The following is an 18160-nucleotide window of genomic DNA, read 5'->3' on the forward strand; positions in this document are numbered from 1 at the left end:
CCTGCCCTTTATTGAGGGGGAGAAGGGTAGCTCTGCTGCAGCTCTTTTCATGGCCACAGATCTCCCAACACAGCACTGAGACAGCAAACCTTCCTCTCCCCACTTGGTGTTGGCGCAGCAGAGGCTCTCTGGACACAGCAGAAGGGAACTGAGCAAAGAAGTGTGCTCTGGGATTGCAGCTGAAGCAGTTTGGAAAGACAGAGCACTATGACCTCACACAATTTGCTCTTATTTATTTCAGCAGTTAAAAAAAACCCAAAAAACCAACCCAAACCCCAGTGTTTAACATTGTAAACAAATCATACTGACTTTGGCTACAAAGTTTACTGCAAATTTTCTCAGTTCAGAAAAGAGTTTCTACTGGCAAATTCTGGCAGGCAGCTCTCCAGTGCTGGAAGAACTGCAGAAAGCGGATTTGTTTTCTTAGCTACAGCTCCAACTCTCACGGGGTGCACCCTGAGGGGAGGGCTCCCCCGGGAAAGTGGATTTCCCTGGCGGCAGGCAAGATGTTAGCACTCAGCATTCCCAGGATAAGGCACTGTGAATTGCTAACTCAGACCTTTTGAAGTGACCACAGTGCTGCTGTTTATCGTTCTTGCCTTTCCAGTACCACACATGATCCTTCTGGCCGTAGGAAAAGCTGCCCACTTCCCAGGCGACTCTACCAGGGAAACTGTGGCTTTTTCTACACCCCAAACTTCAGAAGGGCTAGATTCTGGACAAAACGGTGATTTGCAAAACACATTACTAAACACAATAAAATTTTACCTGGCTTTTAGGAGGAAGAGGGGTGGAGAAAAAAAGGGGAAAGGACACCCTAAAAGTATGTGAAATGTCCTAATGTGTAAGAGGAATTTTGTTTCACATATGCCTACACAGTCTTTTGAAATGAAGTCTGAAGATCTTATGCCAGAAAGTGCATGCGACACTGGTGGAGAACAGAGAACATCTAAGCAAATACACGGTGGCATCTGCCTCTATCAAATCTGAGATGACCAACATTCAGAGGTGGTGCAACTAGGGCGCCTTAAGAAAATTGCCCAGAATTTCCTATTGTAAGTTTCTGTCTTCATCTGTTTGTAAACTCTGCCAAAGTGTAACTGCTTTGGCTGAAATTACACATGCCAGGTGTTTCCCTGAAGCCGATTATTTTTTGGATAGCGTCATCAAAAATGTCTCAGCTACTTCCAAGAACAAAATTATGGAAAAACCCCTTTGTTTTGACCATGTTAAAAATATTTCATCTGCTCTGAAAAACTCTTGCACTTCCATGCTTGGAATTTGGCACAGCACAGGGTTGTCTTTTCGTCTGGGCATTACATTTGTAAACAGGAAAAGTGCCCATACTACATCAGGCTAAGTCTGAAAAAAACACTATTTGCACATGCTTGGAAGAGTGTTTGTTTTGGGTTTTTTTACTTCTAAAAGGTAGAAGTCCTTCTACCTTGGGCATGCTCCATTCTCTCTTTTCTGCAAGGTAATAGAAGTGCTTGAGCATTGCTCCACAGAGAAACAGAGTATATGCTCCAAGGTTATAAATGCTGAGGTGGATATTCTTTAAAGTTTAGAGCATCCCATATCCTTCTGGTGGCTGACCTGAAAGGTGATAAATCTATGTTGATAACAGCTACTCCATTAGCAAGAGTCACAGTAGACTCACTAATTAATTCTAGAAGTGTCACATACATAAATATATATACACACACTTAAAGAATATCATGGTAACAGTTTGGGCATTATGATACAACCCTTAAGAACAGGACTACTTTTCCTCTCCCAGTGTCAATCTCTTCTTCACCCAATGCAAAGATGGACTATGCCCTGGGGATGAATCACTGTTGTGTAATGAGGCAGAAGAATGACTGCCTCATTTGTTAGAACATGTGTGTTAAACGTACAAGGCAGAGAGCTGCAAGAGGAGAAAAGAACTGCTAAGATGTAAGGCAAACGACTGATGCCTGAAGAACTGATTTTTAAATTTTTTTTTTTTTTGGTAATTCCCTTCTGTCAGAGGATTTTATGGATGCTGGTGAATGCAGAGCATAAATCTAATTTCTGCAGGTTGCCATTGATTATCACCCTGCAACAGCTATCATCAATGGAAACGATTTTTTCAACATTATAAGCTCTCTGTAAAACGTTAAGAATTGAAAAATGGCATACTTAAGACAAAGATGCTTCAAACCTGAGCTCTTGTGTACCCTGGTTTCCCACTTTCAGAAGGGGAAAAACCACTGCTTCACTAGTAGAGGTGCTGAAAAGACAGTTAATGGGCATTACAGTATCAGTGATGAGCGCCAAGAGGAATGTATTTTCCTTTACCTTTCCAAAAGGAAAGTATTTACCTTGTTTTCAGAACAAGGTTTAAACAGAGAATGAGGCTGGTGGCCTTCACCTGAACTACAGAAGTTATGTACAACACTGAACAGTATCTCCTTCAGCAAACATCTCAGGTAATAAATGAAGCAATGGCCACAGAGGGGAAAAAAACCCAAAAGGAGGTACAAAGTCACATAACTGAGGCCGTACCATAATATGTGGGAAATACAAAAGTAAAAAGTTGCACAGGGAGTCTCAGCTGCAGCACTTATTAACTGGCAAGTGCTACAATTTACGAAGTTAGTATTTTTAAATGTAGCTGTTTGAATGCTCAACCTGTAACTAAGGTTTGGTTAGTATATTGCTGACAAGCTCTGCACTGATGAAATTGGAGAAAAGTTATTTTGGAGACCTTATTGATTAGGACCACATACTGCTTTCCTTTAGGCAGCCTTGCTCTGGCTTTGGACCTTCTGGTCTACCTTGATGAGGGGTGAAAACAGCAGTCTCCATATGCCTACAGGTTTCAGCTGCAAGCATGGTAGAATTCTTACAAATACAACAAATGCTGTCATCTGTACCTGCACAACTGACTTTGGGCACAATGCCATTCATGCATACGTATATTATAAATGCTTATTATGTATGTTCTTAAGCATATTCACAGGACATACAGAGAGACAGATCTTCAAGATTTAAATTTCCAAAGCAAGTTTGAATTTTTCATATTAAAACTTTACAAGGAAAGGGGTTGCTCTGTATTTATCTCCCCTCTGCCTTCCCTTAAATTAGGTATCTTACTTCACCAAGCCAAAGCTTCAGAAATTCTCAGGAAAAAAAGAGCACAAGCTACCATGCAACTTCCCTTTGATCACATTTCTCCTGGTAGCAGCTTTGCTGGGATTGTTAGCAAGCCAACTGTCAGCACACAGCAAAGAAATACCAGCGCATGTCTGTGCAACACACGGGGCTCACACGGCACAGGCCCACATCCTGTCCTCTGCTACACATGAACTTCATGGGGGAAAGGGAATAAGGACTCTCTTCTTCCATCTGCTCTGAATGCAGCAGCAAGGCAGGATTCCAACCTAGCACTCAGGAGAGTGCCAAAAAAGGGACTGGCTACTGTGCTGGCTGCCACCCCAGGGCCCCAGGGGTGTGAGGCCCGCCAGCTGTGGGGTGGAGCCGTGCCCCCAGCCAGCTACAGCCTCTGCTTCTGTCTCACTGCTGGCTCAGCTCATGGAATGATCACTTTAAGAAAAGCAATATTGTGCAGTTCATCATGTGGTGCAGGTGTTCACCTTCAACTATCCCTGCCCTGTGCTGGCAGAGCAGCTCCAGCAGCACGCACAGCCTGTGCTTGCCTGCCTTCCCACGCCACAAAGTGCGGCACCTAAGAGATCCCCAGGCTGGCTTTGCTCTGAAAGAGGAAATGCTGAGGAAAGGAAAGCTCTCACCTAAATACAAGGAGCTTGTATTTTTAACTGATTTCCCTCCTGTGCGGAGGTTGTGATACAACTCCACAATCTCTACCAAACACCAACCTCAGCAACTCTAATTTCACTGATGAAGAAAGGAACCCGGTGAAGAACCAAAGGCCTCTGCTGAAATAAACCCCAGGATCAGGTACCACCAGCAGAAAATTCAGCCCAAACAAGAGCTGCTTCACACTGAGGTCACAGTTCCTGTTCAGACAGGATAAATCCAGTTGGTAGCAGGGTGTGGGCTGCGACCTCTTGTGAATCTCATGTGGACAGACCAGTGACAGAAGTCACCAGTGTTGGGTATCCGAGGGCAGAGCTCCCAATCTTGTACTGGCACCCCTGTGCAGAGGCTGCCAGTGTAGTGCAGCTGATTAAAGAGCACTTTTTAATCAACCTAGCCTGGTGAAGCAGAAGTGTGGAAAGAAGAGAAGGAACAAATTCCAGCTGTAGGAAAGAAACTGCTATGGGCAAGAATTTCTTCAGCTGTTCCCCAAGCCAGCATGGAACCATAAGTGTTTGAGCTTGGTAGATTTGGACAGGGTAGAACCCTTGCACACTTGATTTCACTAGGATCCAGTGCTGAACTAGTGGATGAATGATAGATAGAGATTTAACTGCCAAAATTCATTTTTTCCTGCTAGGAGAGGAAAGAAAAAGCAGTCTCATTCCTGAAAAATAAATTCCCCAGGTTTAAATTACATTAGAGGCATGGTATTTTTTATTTTTGTCTCGACATACATATTTGAGGGGGTTCTAATAAACAGAATATTTCCTCTGACTTTTATTCAAAGGCACTAGCATGTTCTGCCTTTTAAAACTCAAGAATTTGATTTGCTATAGTGCAATAAAACTTCAGGCAGGATAATAATAAATTCAGGCCTTTAAAAATAGTTCATAAAAATCTACTAAAGGACTACAAACTGAGTTACAGGCTACCAAACAGTATTTTGACCTTTCCTAACATCCCTCATCATAGAATCTCACTGCTGCCAAACAAATACTGATTATTTTCCAAACAATCCCACCCAGAAGAGGAAACAAGTGCATAGAAAAATCAAAGGATCTGTCTAGTACCACAAAGCAAGGCAGTGATAAAGCTGATGAAAAAAATCTTTGATATCATGACTTCATCTTGGAGCTGAATATTCAGCCTTTTTCCAAAGCTGCTACACAACAAAGTTGTTCCAAATCCTAAAGCAAGATTTATATACTTAGAACCAAGGTTTAGCCATTTCATGTTCTCTTTTCCCTGTTTTCATATTAGTTGCCTGTGACTTTGTACTTTACCTACACCATATATATTAATCTGAATGCAATCTACCCTTACAGATACAGCTATAAACAAACTAGATTCACCCAGGCAGAGCTTATTCTTGCCACATCTTTGCAGCTAAGCTGGGAGTCACTGAAGAAGAAACAGGTCCCATATGCATAACCATATTAGTTTTCATGTAATGCTGCAACCTGGGAGTAATCATAATTTTCCTCTACAAAAGCCAGTTGTAGCATCTGAATTTTTTACTGCTGGGTAACATCTTTTCAACTTTTGTATGTCAAAAAAACATTTGAAAAAATGTAAATGCTTCACTGAGCTACAAACAATGAAAAAAGGTGTTCTGCCTGCCATCAAACCCCGCTGTTAAAATATTAACACAATGTAAATATTGTAATATTGAGGAAGTACACTGTGTCAGTACTTCCTGGCACCGTACAAGAGCTTCACTGTTCACTTCAGTCCCTGCTGTTAGTTTTAAACACGCACAACTTAAACAAGGCATCTGAGCTTCTCCAGTCCTGGTGCGGAATTGCAGAGGGCAAAATCTTACTGTAGGTTCTCTCTGGACTAAAAACCAAAGTATTAAGAAGAATCCTTAAACCCAAACAATTATGTAGATGTCAGTACTTTTGAGGCAAAAAAAAAATCCCCAGAGTCTTTCAAAAGTCTTGCATACTGCTGCCAAACATGGAGAGATCTTTGGGTATGCACTGTCCTCCCCTTCCTCAGAGAAAAAAAACAAGCTGCAAATGCCCACCAGTGCCAGAAGTCTGAAAGCTGAAGTTATTCCTCATGGCAAAAGTCCCATTCCCCAGATTTGCCAGTTAAGCACATTACTTGCAATTGACTCTCTCAATTGACTGAATAAGCAGCATTTGTGTAAAAAAGAGAATGAAGCAGCTACCTACCATTAGTAAGCCAGATGTTGCTATCAGGCCTTAAGAAACTTTGCCTAGCTGCTGTAATGATCTATTTGTCATGGAAGTGTCACAGAAAAGCAGCACAGCTTCAAAAAATAGTGAAGACAGAGAATGACCTCACTATAGAAAACAACAAAAAACCCCACTTGGTCGTACTCGCAAAAAGTCAGTAGACTTGTTCTATGGGGATCTGAGGGCAGAATTTCACTCTACTGGCTTTGGTTAATACAAGGTAAAATCCTGACTGACAAAGTCAAAGATCTCACCAGTTTCCACTGAAATAGCATAAAGCCTCGAAATCTGAAGTAACTGCTGTTTAAACTCAGAGGCCTCTCTGAGTGACGTATCTGACAAAGACCATCCTTGTCCCACAGATTTAAATTCAAAACCAAATGAAGTACTAGAGAAAAATAACTGAATGTGTGAAATGTCTAATATTCCAGAAATGTCTAATCCCAGCAAAACTACGTGCTAGGATTTCATGTACATAGTCGTATGTGCTGTATTGTGACAAAAGAAAAGTGTAAACACTGCTTCATGCTGCCACAGGAAGCACAAGAATTCCAAACCCTCACCAACTTTCTGAAATACACTGAATAAATGGTTTATTCCAGGTTTAAAGCATCTGCTGCTCCTGAAGCTTTCTCACCTTTCACGTATGTTTCTGTACACAAGTGGGAACCAAAATAACTTGTACAATGCCCCCATGTACTAGTCAAAGTATCAGATAAGCCTTATTCTTATGCATGGTAAGAAATTGCCCTGGGGGTTAACACAGATTTTCCACTTAATTTTAACTCACTCACAGACCCTTATTCTGGAAGAGCTCCTTGAAGCATGTATCCAGCTGTATCACCAGATTTGTATATGGTCAAGACTAACATAAATCTCCCACCCTCAATGTTTTTTCACATGTCAGTTTATCTGCTAAGAAAATGTACTATGAACACAACACTTAGCCCTTGTATCTTTTATCTTACTTAAAAGGGGAGAAAAGCTCTTGAGAACTCAGTGAGCATTCAGTATATGTAATGGACATGAGAGGGCTATAAAAAGTCTAGGAACAGGACATCCTTCCAAAACTGAACTAGTTACTGTGAGGGGGAGTGTTCATTTGTTTGTTTTTTAAAGACAAACAGGGTTGGGTTTTTCTGTCTGTTTCATGAAATATTATAGCTAAGATCCTTCTCCACTTCCATAAATGGATGTTTTTCTTACTCTCAGTGGGTGGTCTCAGAGTTTTGACAGAGAAATATCACAAGCTAAAAACATAGGATGCTACAGAGATAGCCCACCTGCAGTGGTGGTGGATGTGTAGGGGCAGAGAGAAGGTGATTGCAAAGACCAAAACAGACTGTGGTGGGGGAAATCAAAGGTCAGAAATATATTCACAAGCCTAACAATGGGGAAGCCCTGGTAAAATGAGCAGCCAAAAAGAACAGATACATTAGAAAAAGAAGGCATGCATAAAAGAGACAAAAATGTTAGTTTTCACTTATGCTGGTTTGTTAATTTTTTGGTTTTTGTTCTGTTTTTTCGAAAAGATCCTAATAAGAAACTCAGACTAATGCTTGGCATTCCTTTTAGTATAGTTAAAATATTCTGAAAACTGGATTCTTTTATATTTCTATTTTATGCTGGCTAATTTAATGAAAAGAAAATCTTCCTTTAAAAGCTCTGGTGTAAAGGATATGTCAGTGCAATCACCTGCTACTACCTTGTGTGTTGCTTGGTTTCTTACCTGTTTTCTACCAGGAAGTCTACCACATATTTCTTCAGACAGTAGAGATGGGCATCCATCAGCCCTGTTCTGATGTGCATTCTGGGGTGCCTGGAAAAGAATAAAAAAGGGAAATCATGGAGCTTTTGCATAGCTGTTTACAAGAGCTTGTCTTTGCAATGAGGTCAGGGGATAGTGACAAGTGTGCAAAGGTCTGTTCCTTTCCATCTACTGTTGGACTGCCAGAAGAGAAGAGCTCAGGGTGCCATTATAGGGCTGTGTCTATAAACTTACACCTGCTGGCCCTGGGCTGATTTGCTGCAAAAGAAAACACCTCTTCCAAGGAGTCATTACTCCTGCTACATCTTCTCATGTAAGTGGAAATTGCACATTACTGGGCAGGAAGCCAAAGTAATGGGCCCAGAGTGCTAAAAGTTACAGTGGGTAATGTCAGGGTACAATAATTCAAAGCTTCTGGCTAAGTGCCTGCCTTAATATATATGCAAGGCTGGGCATGTTCTGCTAGCAAACACAACAACACTACTGTATTTTCTCCAACACTTCCTGGAGGGGAAGAGGGGAAGGAGATGGGGTCTGCTCATCTTTCCTACACTACACATTACAAATGATCGCCACAGCTCAATTACAAAGCATTTGGCTATCCAGCCCAGTAAGGTGGGAAAGATCAGTAAAACTCCCACTCATCCTAAGACAAACAATGGCAAACAGGGAAGTCTGCTTTCAGAGCAGTGGCAGGTTAATATTTCAGAACCTCAGGAATCTCTGGTAGCTTCAAAATTTTAAGAACAAAGTTTAAATCATAAAGACACATTGACTGCTTCTATTGCTTCTCTTTATGTTTTCTCTGTTCTTGGATAATGGAAATCCTTTTTGGAACCTGTCTCAAACCAGCCAGATATTTTAGGCCAGTATTACTTTCCCTTCCACAAATCTGTGGCCTCATTTGAGAGCATTCTGGCTGTCTGAACACTTGCCACTAGTTCTCAGAACAGAACAGCCACAAGAGTGTTTAGCCTGCAGATTAAAAAGACAAAACACAACAACAGGCAGGGACTATGCTGAGCTGTTCAAGACATCCATAACTGCACTCACAGTCAGAGGCTATTAAGGAGAGAAATTTCACTCCACACCTGAAATTGTCTCTGTATTCATTTTTCTTCCTTTGATGTCAGAATTTCATAATTAAGTTTGAATGAACATATTTTATCAGTGTACTCTATCCAACTTAGTTTGCTTATTCCAGAACATGCTAAAGTCAGATGTTTGTGATCATGATACTTTTATTATGTAGTTAGCTCAGCAGAAGGATCACTCACAAATTGGGCATGCATATACATATATAAATAGTAAACCAATACTGTCACAACAAATATTTAGTAACACCAAAGCTACCAAGAACATCAGGTGTTCTAGTAAGCCATTTTTCAGTCCAGTTCTAGTAAGCCATTTTTCAGTCCATTTCTCAATTAATGCCTTGAACTACTAAAGTATTTAAGTCTTAACATTTCATGACTTATGTGGCATTTCTCAAGCATGCCGTTCAAGCTATGCATATTTTTGACTATAACAAAATCCTTTAAGTCCCATTTGCAAAGGAAAGCTCCTATAGTAGTAGTACAACACTTTGCAGTGAAGTATGTGGTCCTAGAAAATGATATATGCACTTTCAGTAGATTACTTCAATAACTAAACATGAGCTCACCTAGAAATGCTCCAGTACTGATGTTATCAGTGGCCCAGATGTTGCTGTGGAAGGCAGCCCAAACAGCAATGTTCCTTATGCAAAGAGGATAGGGAATCCACTAATTTTAATGAGATCTTGCAGTTGGAAGTCACCAGATTCCCTCCTGCTCTGCATCCTGAGAACAGTTTCCATATTTTGCGTATGTATGAGAGGGAGAAATTTCCTATCTTCTCTGAGAAAGGTTCCTTTGTATTTATGTAACAAATATAATCGTTTACTGGGAAAATTAACAAACAATGGAACAAGGCAATAGACATGTAAAAATATAGAAATGGATGCAACATGGGAAGGAGAGGCAAAAATAGGAGAAAAAAATCTAATTCTTAACTTGAAGATGACGAACAAGACAAAATTTCTTCAGTGCCAGAATGCCTGTTTTTTCTCTTCCTATTCAAGATCTTTCATATACCCCTGTTAAACACCAGGCAGGGGAAGGCTGCAGCGGCTAGGCATCAAGCAAGGGTGTAAAACAGGAACTCCTCAGTAAATGCTGGTTCTGTCGCCAGTGTCTGTGTGGCTCTGACACATGCAGTCTCCCCACCTGCAAACTGGAATAACTCTATTTAGCTACACCACAGGACACTGAGGATTTGTGGGCTGAAGTTTGTATCTGCATGCAAGCATTGTACCAAGTTTTTCTGTAGCTAAGCAACTTTGCTATTAAGTTATACAAAATCAGTGCAAGTGGACAAATAGAAACACAGTGCTATCTCAGCTCCTCCATCCCACACAAAAACCCCCCCACAAAACGCAGCCAGACAACAAGATGTACTGAAACACCAGTCTGAGTTAGCTTTCAACGTAGAATATACTAACAATAATGGAACATCATGCTGGACAAGAGGGAGGTCCCACAATGAAATCCTCTGAAATACAGACCACCTAAGTGATTTGCAACAGAATAGTCCCATAGATTAATATTATAATCACAGCTTCAAAGGTCAAACAGGCAAGTTTGGGCACATGCATAAACAAAGCTGTGATTTCTGTAAACCAGACTCAAGGAGAGAATAGCCACACTAAACCAGACTGATAAGAGTACTCTATCATAACAAGCCACTAAAGATGATGTTAATTTTCATTGACTAGTACTTAAACCAGTTTATCTTCAGGTAAAAGCAAAGGAACCAAATAATCTAACAGATAACAGCAAATCCCATCACCATTTCAAATGAGCATCTGGTTACTAATATCGAGAGCCACACTCTGGTCTCATGCCTCTGATCTCCCACTCCATCAACTAATCTTTACAGCATATGAAAAATGAGCCCGTCCCAAGGAACAGCTGATACAGAGAGAATCAAATAACAAACAATGCAGGAGCTGATGCACCTAGACTTATTGCTCTGGGGGAGATAATACAGAAGGCTTTTAATTATATCATCAAAGCAAGGGAGAAGGTACTAGGAGGGGCTGGCTGCAGATGGTTAAGTGTTAATGAATGCCGGGTTGGGTGGTTTATCAAAAGAAAAAGACTGGATATGTATCTGAGAGGGTCACCCTTGAGATGAAAGTTGCAACAGCCATTGTTGGAGCTCCTTAATGAGGGAGGAATGTCAAATGTGTACTCTGTAAGAATCATACCAATTACTAAACGAACTTCGGTTCAATCTAGCAAATGTAATCAAGCACAAGTCATTAAAATACATGGTAAAACTCCCTTTGGTGCTGCCACTATAGTGTCTATTACTGTCTGTGCTCCCGTGCAAGGGAGGGGGCTGCTCCCAGTTACAAGCTCTGCGTGTTAACTGATGGCAGATTTTAGTCCTAATGATGAGGCACGGAGGGCTCCCTGGCAGAAAGTCGACAATGAGAAGGCTAGGAGAGATCTGTGGAGAAGTCAGGGAAAGATCAGCAATTAAAAGAGCAATTTCAAAGAATGCAATTTAATGTGTAAAATTAGCTTTTATTAGCACATAAGTCCACAAAATCCTGACTCAGGATGAGAGAGCATAAAGGTCTGCAAGAGTCCTTAGAAAAGTCTGTGCCTGTAATTCCTGACACTCCATTGTGAAATAATAAGCAGTACTAACAGGATTGATGCATGCTTCATACATGGCATTGCTTTGAAAGTGGAGCCCAGAGCTTTTCTTTCCCTGATAACCCTCTTCAGGATTTCCTCCCTCAGGGAAATCAACCACTGAGAGAGCAAACTTCCCTTGTTTAAAGGCAAAAAGTCGGACAATTGTTTCAACTGTAAACTAATTAAGAGAGATTACCACCAAGAGCTGGAGGTTCCAACCAGCTCCATACTCCCACTGACAGTGTGATAATGCCAGGCTGGGGTCAAAATCATAAATCTGAAGGGAGCACACACAATGCTTAAAGCCAAAAAGCCTCTCTACTAAGCATGGGATATTGCCACATTAACCTCACCACCTCACAAATAAACTAGCTGAGAAAGAGAAATCCCATGGCCTCTTTCCCTTTAACTTCATACAGCTGTTGATGGAAAATATGAAGGTCTTTAAATAAGCTCAAGGACCTGAGGCTGTCTGTACTCTAACACTAATCCAAGCAATGACACAATAAAAATCTAATCATACCTGCAATTAACCTGGCTCCTAAACTGATACCTGAATTACATCCATCGTGGGCTGATGGGGTATTAGTTCATCTTCCTCCCCGTCCTTCCAAAGTAAATAAATAACAACACGCTAAGTGCAAACTATGCATTCCACACTTGCATCTTTTCTAACTAATGGCATGTAGCTCACAGTCTATATAGCCAAACACTCTATCACATTCTTCCTATCCCCCACACCACAAACCGTGCTCTCGGATGAAGCAGCGCGTGGTCCAGTTCAAACACAGTGCTGACCCCTGCCTGTCTGCAAGAACGTGGTGCTCTCGTGTTGATACAAAGCCAGTGTACAGATCAACATGAAGAGAAGTCTCACAGCAAAAGCTGCCAGACCACCTTTAATGTCTCAAGCATTCCTGCTTTTAAAGGAAAAAAAAATAATCCCTAAATCGCATTGCTCATTTACGGGACAGCTCTTGGCTGTAAACTCACTAATAATAAAAGACCACTGTTACATTGGCTCTTCAAAAATCCCAGACACCTTATGACCTTAATTTTTTTTATTTTTTACACAGTGCTTTTGGCCAAAAAGATCCCAAAGCACTTAGCCAAATGAATGTCCCCACTGTATGCCGGGGCTCCTTTGCCCACCGGTGAAATGCTGCCACCTCTGGGCTGCAGAGCCGCGGTGGCGGCGCCGGCCGGGCCCCCCCCGCGCCCCTCGATCGCCGCTGCAGAGGAGGGTGGGCAGAGGGGAATCGGTGGATGCTGCTTCTTGGGTGGAACTGCTTCAGTTCTGGCTGAGGAACATCTCAGCAATGGGACCCCAAGAGTTCAAGACAGCACAGACTACTATGAGGGGTCTCCCAACACGTGCCATGAGCCCTGCACGACCCTGACCTCCGTTTCCCTGCCCAGGGGCACGCCCTCACTGTTCCCCCCTTCCTCCAGTTTTGTAACAACCTTATTTAAAAAGACAGGAGGGCAAGATGTGCTTTGGTCCCTTGAGGATCTGGCAAGGGAGGACAGGCCACTGCAGTTCTGGTAACAACTACCCACCATCCATCCTCACAGCTGCTGCTGCTAAAGAGACACTACACCAGGAATGGGAAGTACTTTCCAAATGAAAATGTTTTATTGATCTAGTGACCTAAGTTGCTCGAAAGCCTTCTGAATAATAAATATTTTTCACTTAAAACCTTCACCACATGCCATTTTTCTTTGTTGCACTATGTTATTAATATACCCATGAGACTATAACACAAACTCTGAACCTACTTCTGACAAAAACATGCTGAAAACTTTTTGGTAAAGGAACTAACTTTCATTGAAAGCCAAAGATTAAATAATTTTCTTTAGTATAAAGAGTATAGGTTAGCAGTCAGAACTCAGGATTAATATTTGCTCAAGGTCAGTAACGGTTTACAATAAGCCAGTGTGACCTCCCTGTAGAAAGAGTCATTTTCTTGGCAAGAACGCTGTGTTTTAACGTTAACATCTCTTTTGACTTTGATGCTGAAGAGCAAGGGGGCCAATGGCTCTGCAGCCATCTCATCACGTGAACCTATAAAAAATGTTTTTCTTCATCCTGTTTCAGCTTCCCCATATGAAAAGGAGAACAACAGTAATTCCTCACCCACCCCACGTCCAAGGAGTGCTCCCCGGGGAGTGCACAGCCACGTCGCTGGCTGCACGTGCATCCCCCTGGGAGCACACCAGACACAGCTGCCTGTGAGAGCACTTCCCTAAACTTGGTTCTAAGGGTCTTCTCTACCATAGTGAGTGTGAACAGCTGTAGGAAATAACACAGGGGCCAGGCTGCCCACAATGCTACCACCCCTTTTCTCTTTCCCTGTCACTGGAAAAACAGAGTTCATGCAAATATTTTATACTAGACACTTTTATACTAGATACTGTTCTGCTAGAATACCCTGATTGCTATGTAGAAACTGGGAAAGCAAAAGAGAGAGACCAAAATGATAATAAGCCTGGAGTTTGGTGTGAACAGAAGAGAATACACTGTGAAGGAGGGCGGGGACTGCCAGAGACATTATTAATAGGTTTTACCCTTGAGCTCTGGCAGCTACTTGTTCTATACACAGAGGAAAAGGATTAATCAAGCCTTGCACGTAAAGGTTCTTTCTATGGTCTGCCAAAATATTTAAAGGGCTATATACAAAGTGTAAGCCTTATTATTATACACATTCAGTGTAATCATCTTATGCTACAGTTAAGGCCAGGATGACAATAAAGTAGATTATTGTGTGCTATAACCAATTCAATTCCAACACAACGGGACATGGCTTAGTCACAGTTCAGATCTGGTGTTTGAGCTTATTTTTCTTATGCTGGGCTAAACTGTGATTTAAGAGATTTAATTGAGCTTTGGGAAATGCTTTCTTTGCTGAAGAAGGAGAAAGAACTAAAAGTCTGCACCTGGCAACCCTAATCATTTCCAATTTTCAGCTCATTTTCCTTCCTACTTCATGGAAATTCACCTTAGTAAATAATTGTTCCCTAAAATCACCAGGGCTGAAAGGATGACAACACATCAGAGGAACAAGTTTCAAGAAAACAACTGAAGCTGGAGGATTGTATAGAGGCTACTGAAGAACAGCAGCTCCTGCTGATCCCTCCTACATCAGTTCCCCAAGGGCTATGCAGTAGACATACGATATATTTTTTTAAATCAAATAATTACAGTAAATGCATGGGAAACAGTGAAACTGAATAGTAGGTCAAAGCTGCAGGTCACTAGCAATATATAGCTTAAACACAGCAAGGCTGACACAATTTCGTCATGCCACTGGCCTGGACTCAACAGCAAATAAAACTGTACTTGGCAGCGTGAGCTTTGCTTGACAAGGCTCTAAAGACCTTCTGCACCTTCCAGGTGAGGTGGGTCCTACTTAGAATATACGATCTGCAAAATTTGGGAGTTTAAGGTAAGGGCATACCTTTCGGCTACTAAAAATACATAGGCAAAAAGAAATTCTTCCTCCTCCAACCTTAAATTGCAAGTAAAAACATAAGCAAAAAAACCCCTCCAAAGCTGAAATAACCATAAATGTTTCCCTTGTATTTCACAGAGCCCAGGAACAGAACAATTGAAGCTCTCACACATATCCTTGGGTTTCCCACTGTGAATTGCTGTCCAGGTACCTCATGAGAATCACCTACTTCTGCACCACCAGTTTATTAAAATTAAAAATCTCTCTTTAAACCTGTCACTATGCACAGGCCATAGCTGATCACTCACTTCCCTTTGCTAGGATCTTTGCCTGACAAGCGAATAGGCTCTTCGGGATGGAAGGTGCACGTTTGTGAGTTCTTCTGTAGAAGATATTTGCATTCAAAACAGTTAAATTTCACCAGACTGAAGAACAACCTGACAAGAGCCTGATAGCAGGTCATTAGGGTTAGAAGGAAGAAGAGAAGTGGAGAAGAAAGAAAAGACTACTTGTCAGACAAAGCAGCATCTGGCTCCCACCAAAACTTACAGTCTAGAAAGCAAGAAGACATGAGCTTTGAGTCCAAAGATGGGAAAAATTTAAGTGTTATGGTTTAAATTACCAAAATCTACTCAAATCCAGCCTGTGTAAATCTAGCCCTTCTGCCATAAACCTGGCAATGCTCATCGCCTTCATTTACTGTAAGTGAATTATACTTTGTTCCTGCTCCTTGAGGGTCTGTAGCTTCCTTAGCTGATGCTTTGACCTGTGGGTTTTTCCAATTTTCCCCTGGCAACTACTGCTTCTGCCTCAGTTTTGATTCGCAATAAGCTTTTACTACCGCATCTACTCACATCTCAATTCCACTGGAACCTGGACACTTTAGCACTTGACACAGTAACCACTCTTCATACTGACAAGATCCCAACAATTGCAAGTGTCAAATATTTAATTAGGTAATGAGAACAGCTTTATCTCAGACAGAAATTAAAGTGGGCACAGAATTTGGCTCTGCTGCCACTGTGGAGGGAGCCAGGATACAGGCTGCTCCACATCTCGGCAGTGCTGAAAGGGTACACAAAAGAAAAATACGTTAGAGGAAATTCTGCTAAGGGATCAGCACTCAGACTTCATGAATCCTGCTTCCCTGCAGGAAAACAGAGGGGTTTCCTGGCTTGGTTACACTGAAGTCATGACTCAGCCTGTGTATTCAGATACATCCTCAGAGACAGGCTAGCTTGGATTTAAGGCAGCATCAACCTTGAGCCATGAGATTTCAGGACAGTGAGAGCCATCAGAGCTTGGGACATCACCAACTTTAGAGTATAGCCCAGTTCTGCAGTCAAAAAATACCCCAGGTGATAGGAACATCACACAAGAAATACAGATATACTTACACTCTTTCCTAGTTTAAAAGAACCTGTACTATTTACCAACTATTATTTGACAGTATCAAACAAGAACTTCATTAAAAGAATGTCTTAAAATTAGCAAGTGTAACATTCTTTTTGCAGAGTGACAACAGAATTAAAAGCCAAAGGAGAACTGAAGTCAGACTGAAGCCACTGACAGACACCGCTCGTCTTTTCAGCCCAGAAGAACTTTATGATAAATTCTTTTAATAGCTAACTGGCATTTTACAAAATACCATTAGAAATACTATGGAATGATCAATGTAAGTATCAGAGGGAAAAAGAAGGAAAAAAGACTAGACACAGAAAACTATCACTACCACAAGACGACCTTAACATTCACCCAAAGTCCAAATTTGCATTTTTTAAACGCGTAATTACAGTGGTTACAACCACACTGGATTAGTTTCTGGTTAGACCAGATTACTCATGATTTAAAATTTCCAAACTTGTTAATAGCTATAACAGAAGTTGCTGCTTCTTATTACTACAAGAAACTGAACTTACAACTAAAGCGCTTTCAGGAAGATGCTGAAGTTGGAGCTCTATAGCATTATACCCAGCTGAACAAAAACATACACTGCACTAAGGACAGAGCTGGATTTCCAAAAATCTCTCTCACCTTTCACCCATTAGTAGCATCTGAATAAAAGCTTAAGGTTGAGCCGGAAGAATTTTACTCCTTTGGAACACTGATCATACAGCAATTAGAATACTGGTGAATCCTGGTGCAGTGAGATGATACTTTGAGCAGGTTTCCTTCCTTCTCTGGACCAGTTACCACTGACTGAGAAACTTCACACACACTAGAGTGAAGTTGCTCACTTCAGCACATGCTAAGGTGGGAGCTGCCTTTATAAAAAGGTAGGCAAAAACCCCCAAACAAATAACAAAAAAAACCCCAAAACACATTCTTGAAGGAAAAGCTGTCTGGACAGCTAATAAAACACTGTTCATCTGTGTATTTTCACAATTTCAATATTTATTTTTAAGATTTTTAGCCACAGTTATAAAGTCCAATTTTTAGCCAGAATTATCACATATTTTATTGCTATGACACCCAGCACATTACTTGTCCAGAGACAGAGTGGCTTCAGCAATTAAATAGATAGGATAAAGGTCATTAATCTAGACTTCAGCAGTCCCTCATAGTGAAAGCAGCAGTAGAGAACATTTCAGTAGACAGCATTTTCAGCACAGACCACAAGCTGGTATTGAAAAGCAAGTGAGAAGACAGCAACTGAACCCTCTGTTGTTTATACCACCTGGAGCAGTGAGTTAAACCTTGCAGCGTAGCAGCAAAAAACTGGCCATGGCAAGTACCAGAGCTCAGATGTTCCACCATTTGCTCTTGGAAGAGCTCTCTGCACAGAAACCAGAGTGACAACAAATCCAATCCTTGTCTTTTGCAAGGCATGGTAGGATAATTTCCTCATCTTGAAACATTTAGCCTAACAGAAAGAAAAAGAAAATAGATGGAGGATGACCTGAAGATTATCATTTACAATTTTACATCAACCTCAGATACTGTTAAAACAAAACAACTTCTATTCCCTTCTTGCTTGGAAAAGACTGGGACCATTCTGTCTGTGGTTGTAGACTGTTTCAGTATTATCCAACTGCATAAACGAAACTAGTGTCAAAATTAAGTTTTAAATGGCTTGAGGTTTATAGGAATTAAAGAAGGAAAAATTAAATTTGAAACTCTGCTTGTTTACTAGCACTAATTAAATATGCCAGATTTCTGGGCAAGCTTCCTAGCCTGTGGCTACTACGTTACTGGCTTGTA

The 18160-nt window shown here is 41.3% G+C and overlaps 1 protein-coding gene across 1 annotated transcript in view; it reads right to left on the reverse strand.

The window, feature by feature from the left end:
- EIF2B3 (eukaryotic translation initiation factor 2B subunit gamma) overlaps positions 1 to 18160 on the reverse strand; it is a 98735-nt gene that overhangs the window by 40816 nt on the left and 39759 nt on the right. The window contains exon 5 of the mRNA XM_048312628.1: positions 7741 to 7830. Within this exon, the coding sequence (XP_048168585.1) occupies positions 7741 to 7830 (90 nt within the window). The remainder of the gene's footprint in view (positions 1 to 7740; positions 7831 to 18160) is intronic.

This window comes from Corvus hawaiiensis, chromosome 9 (genome assembly GCF_020740725.1).
Source record: "Corvus hawaiiensis isolate bCorHaw1 chromosome 9, bCorHaw1.pri.cur, whole genome shotgun sequence".
Lineage (NCBI taxonomy): Eukaryota > Metazoa > Chordata > Aves > Passeriformes > Corvidae > Corvus > Corvus hawaiiensis.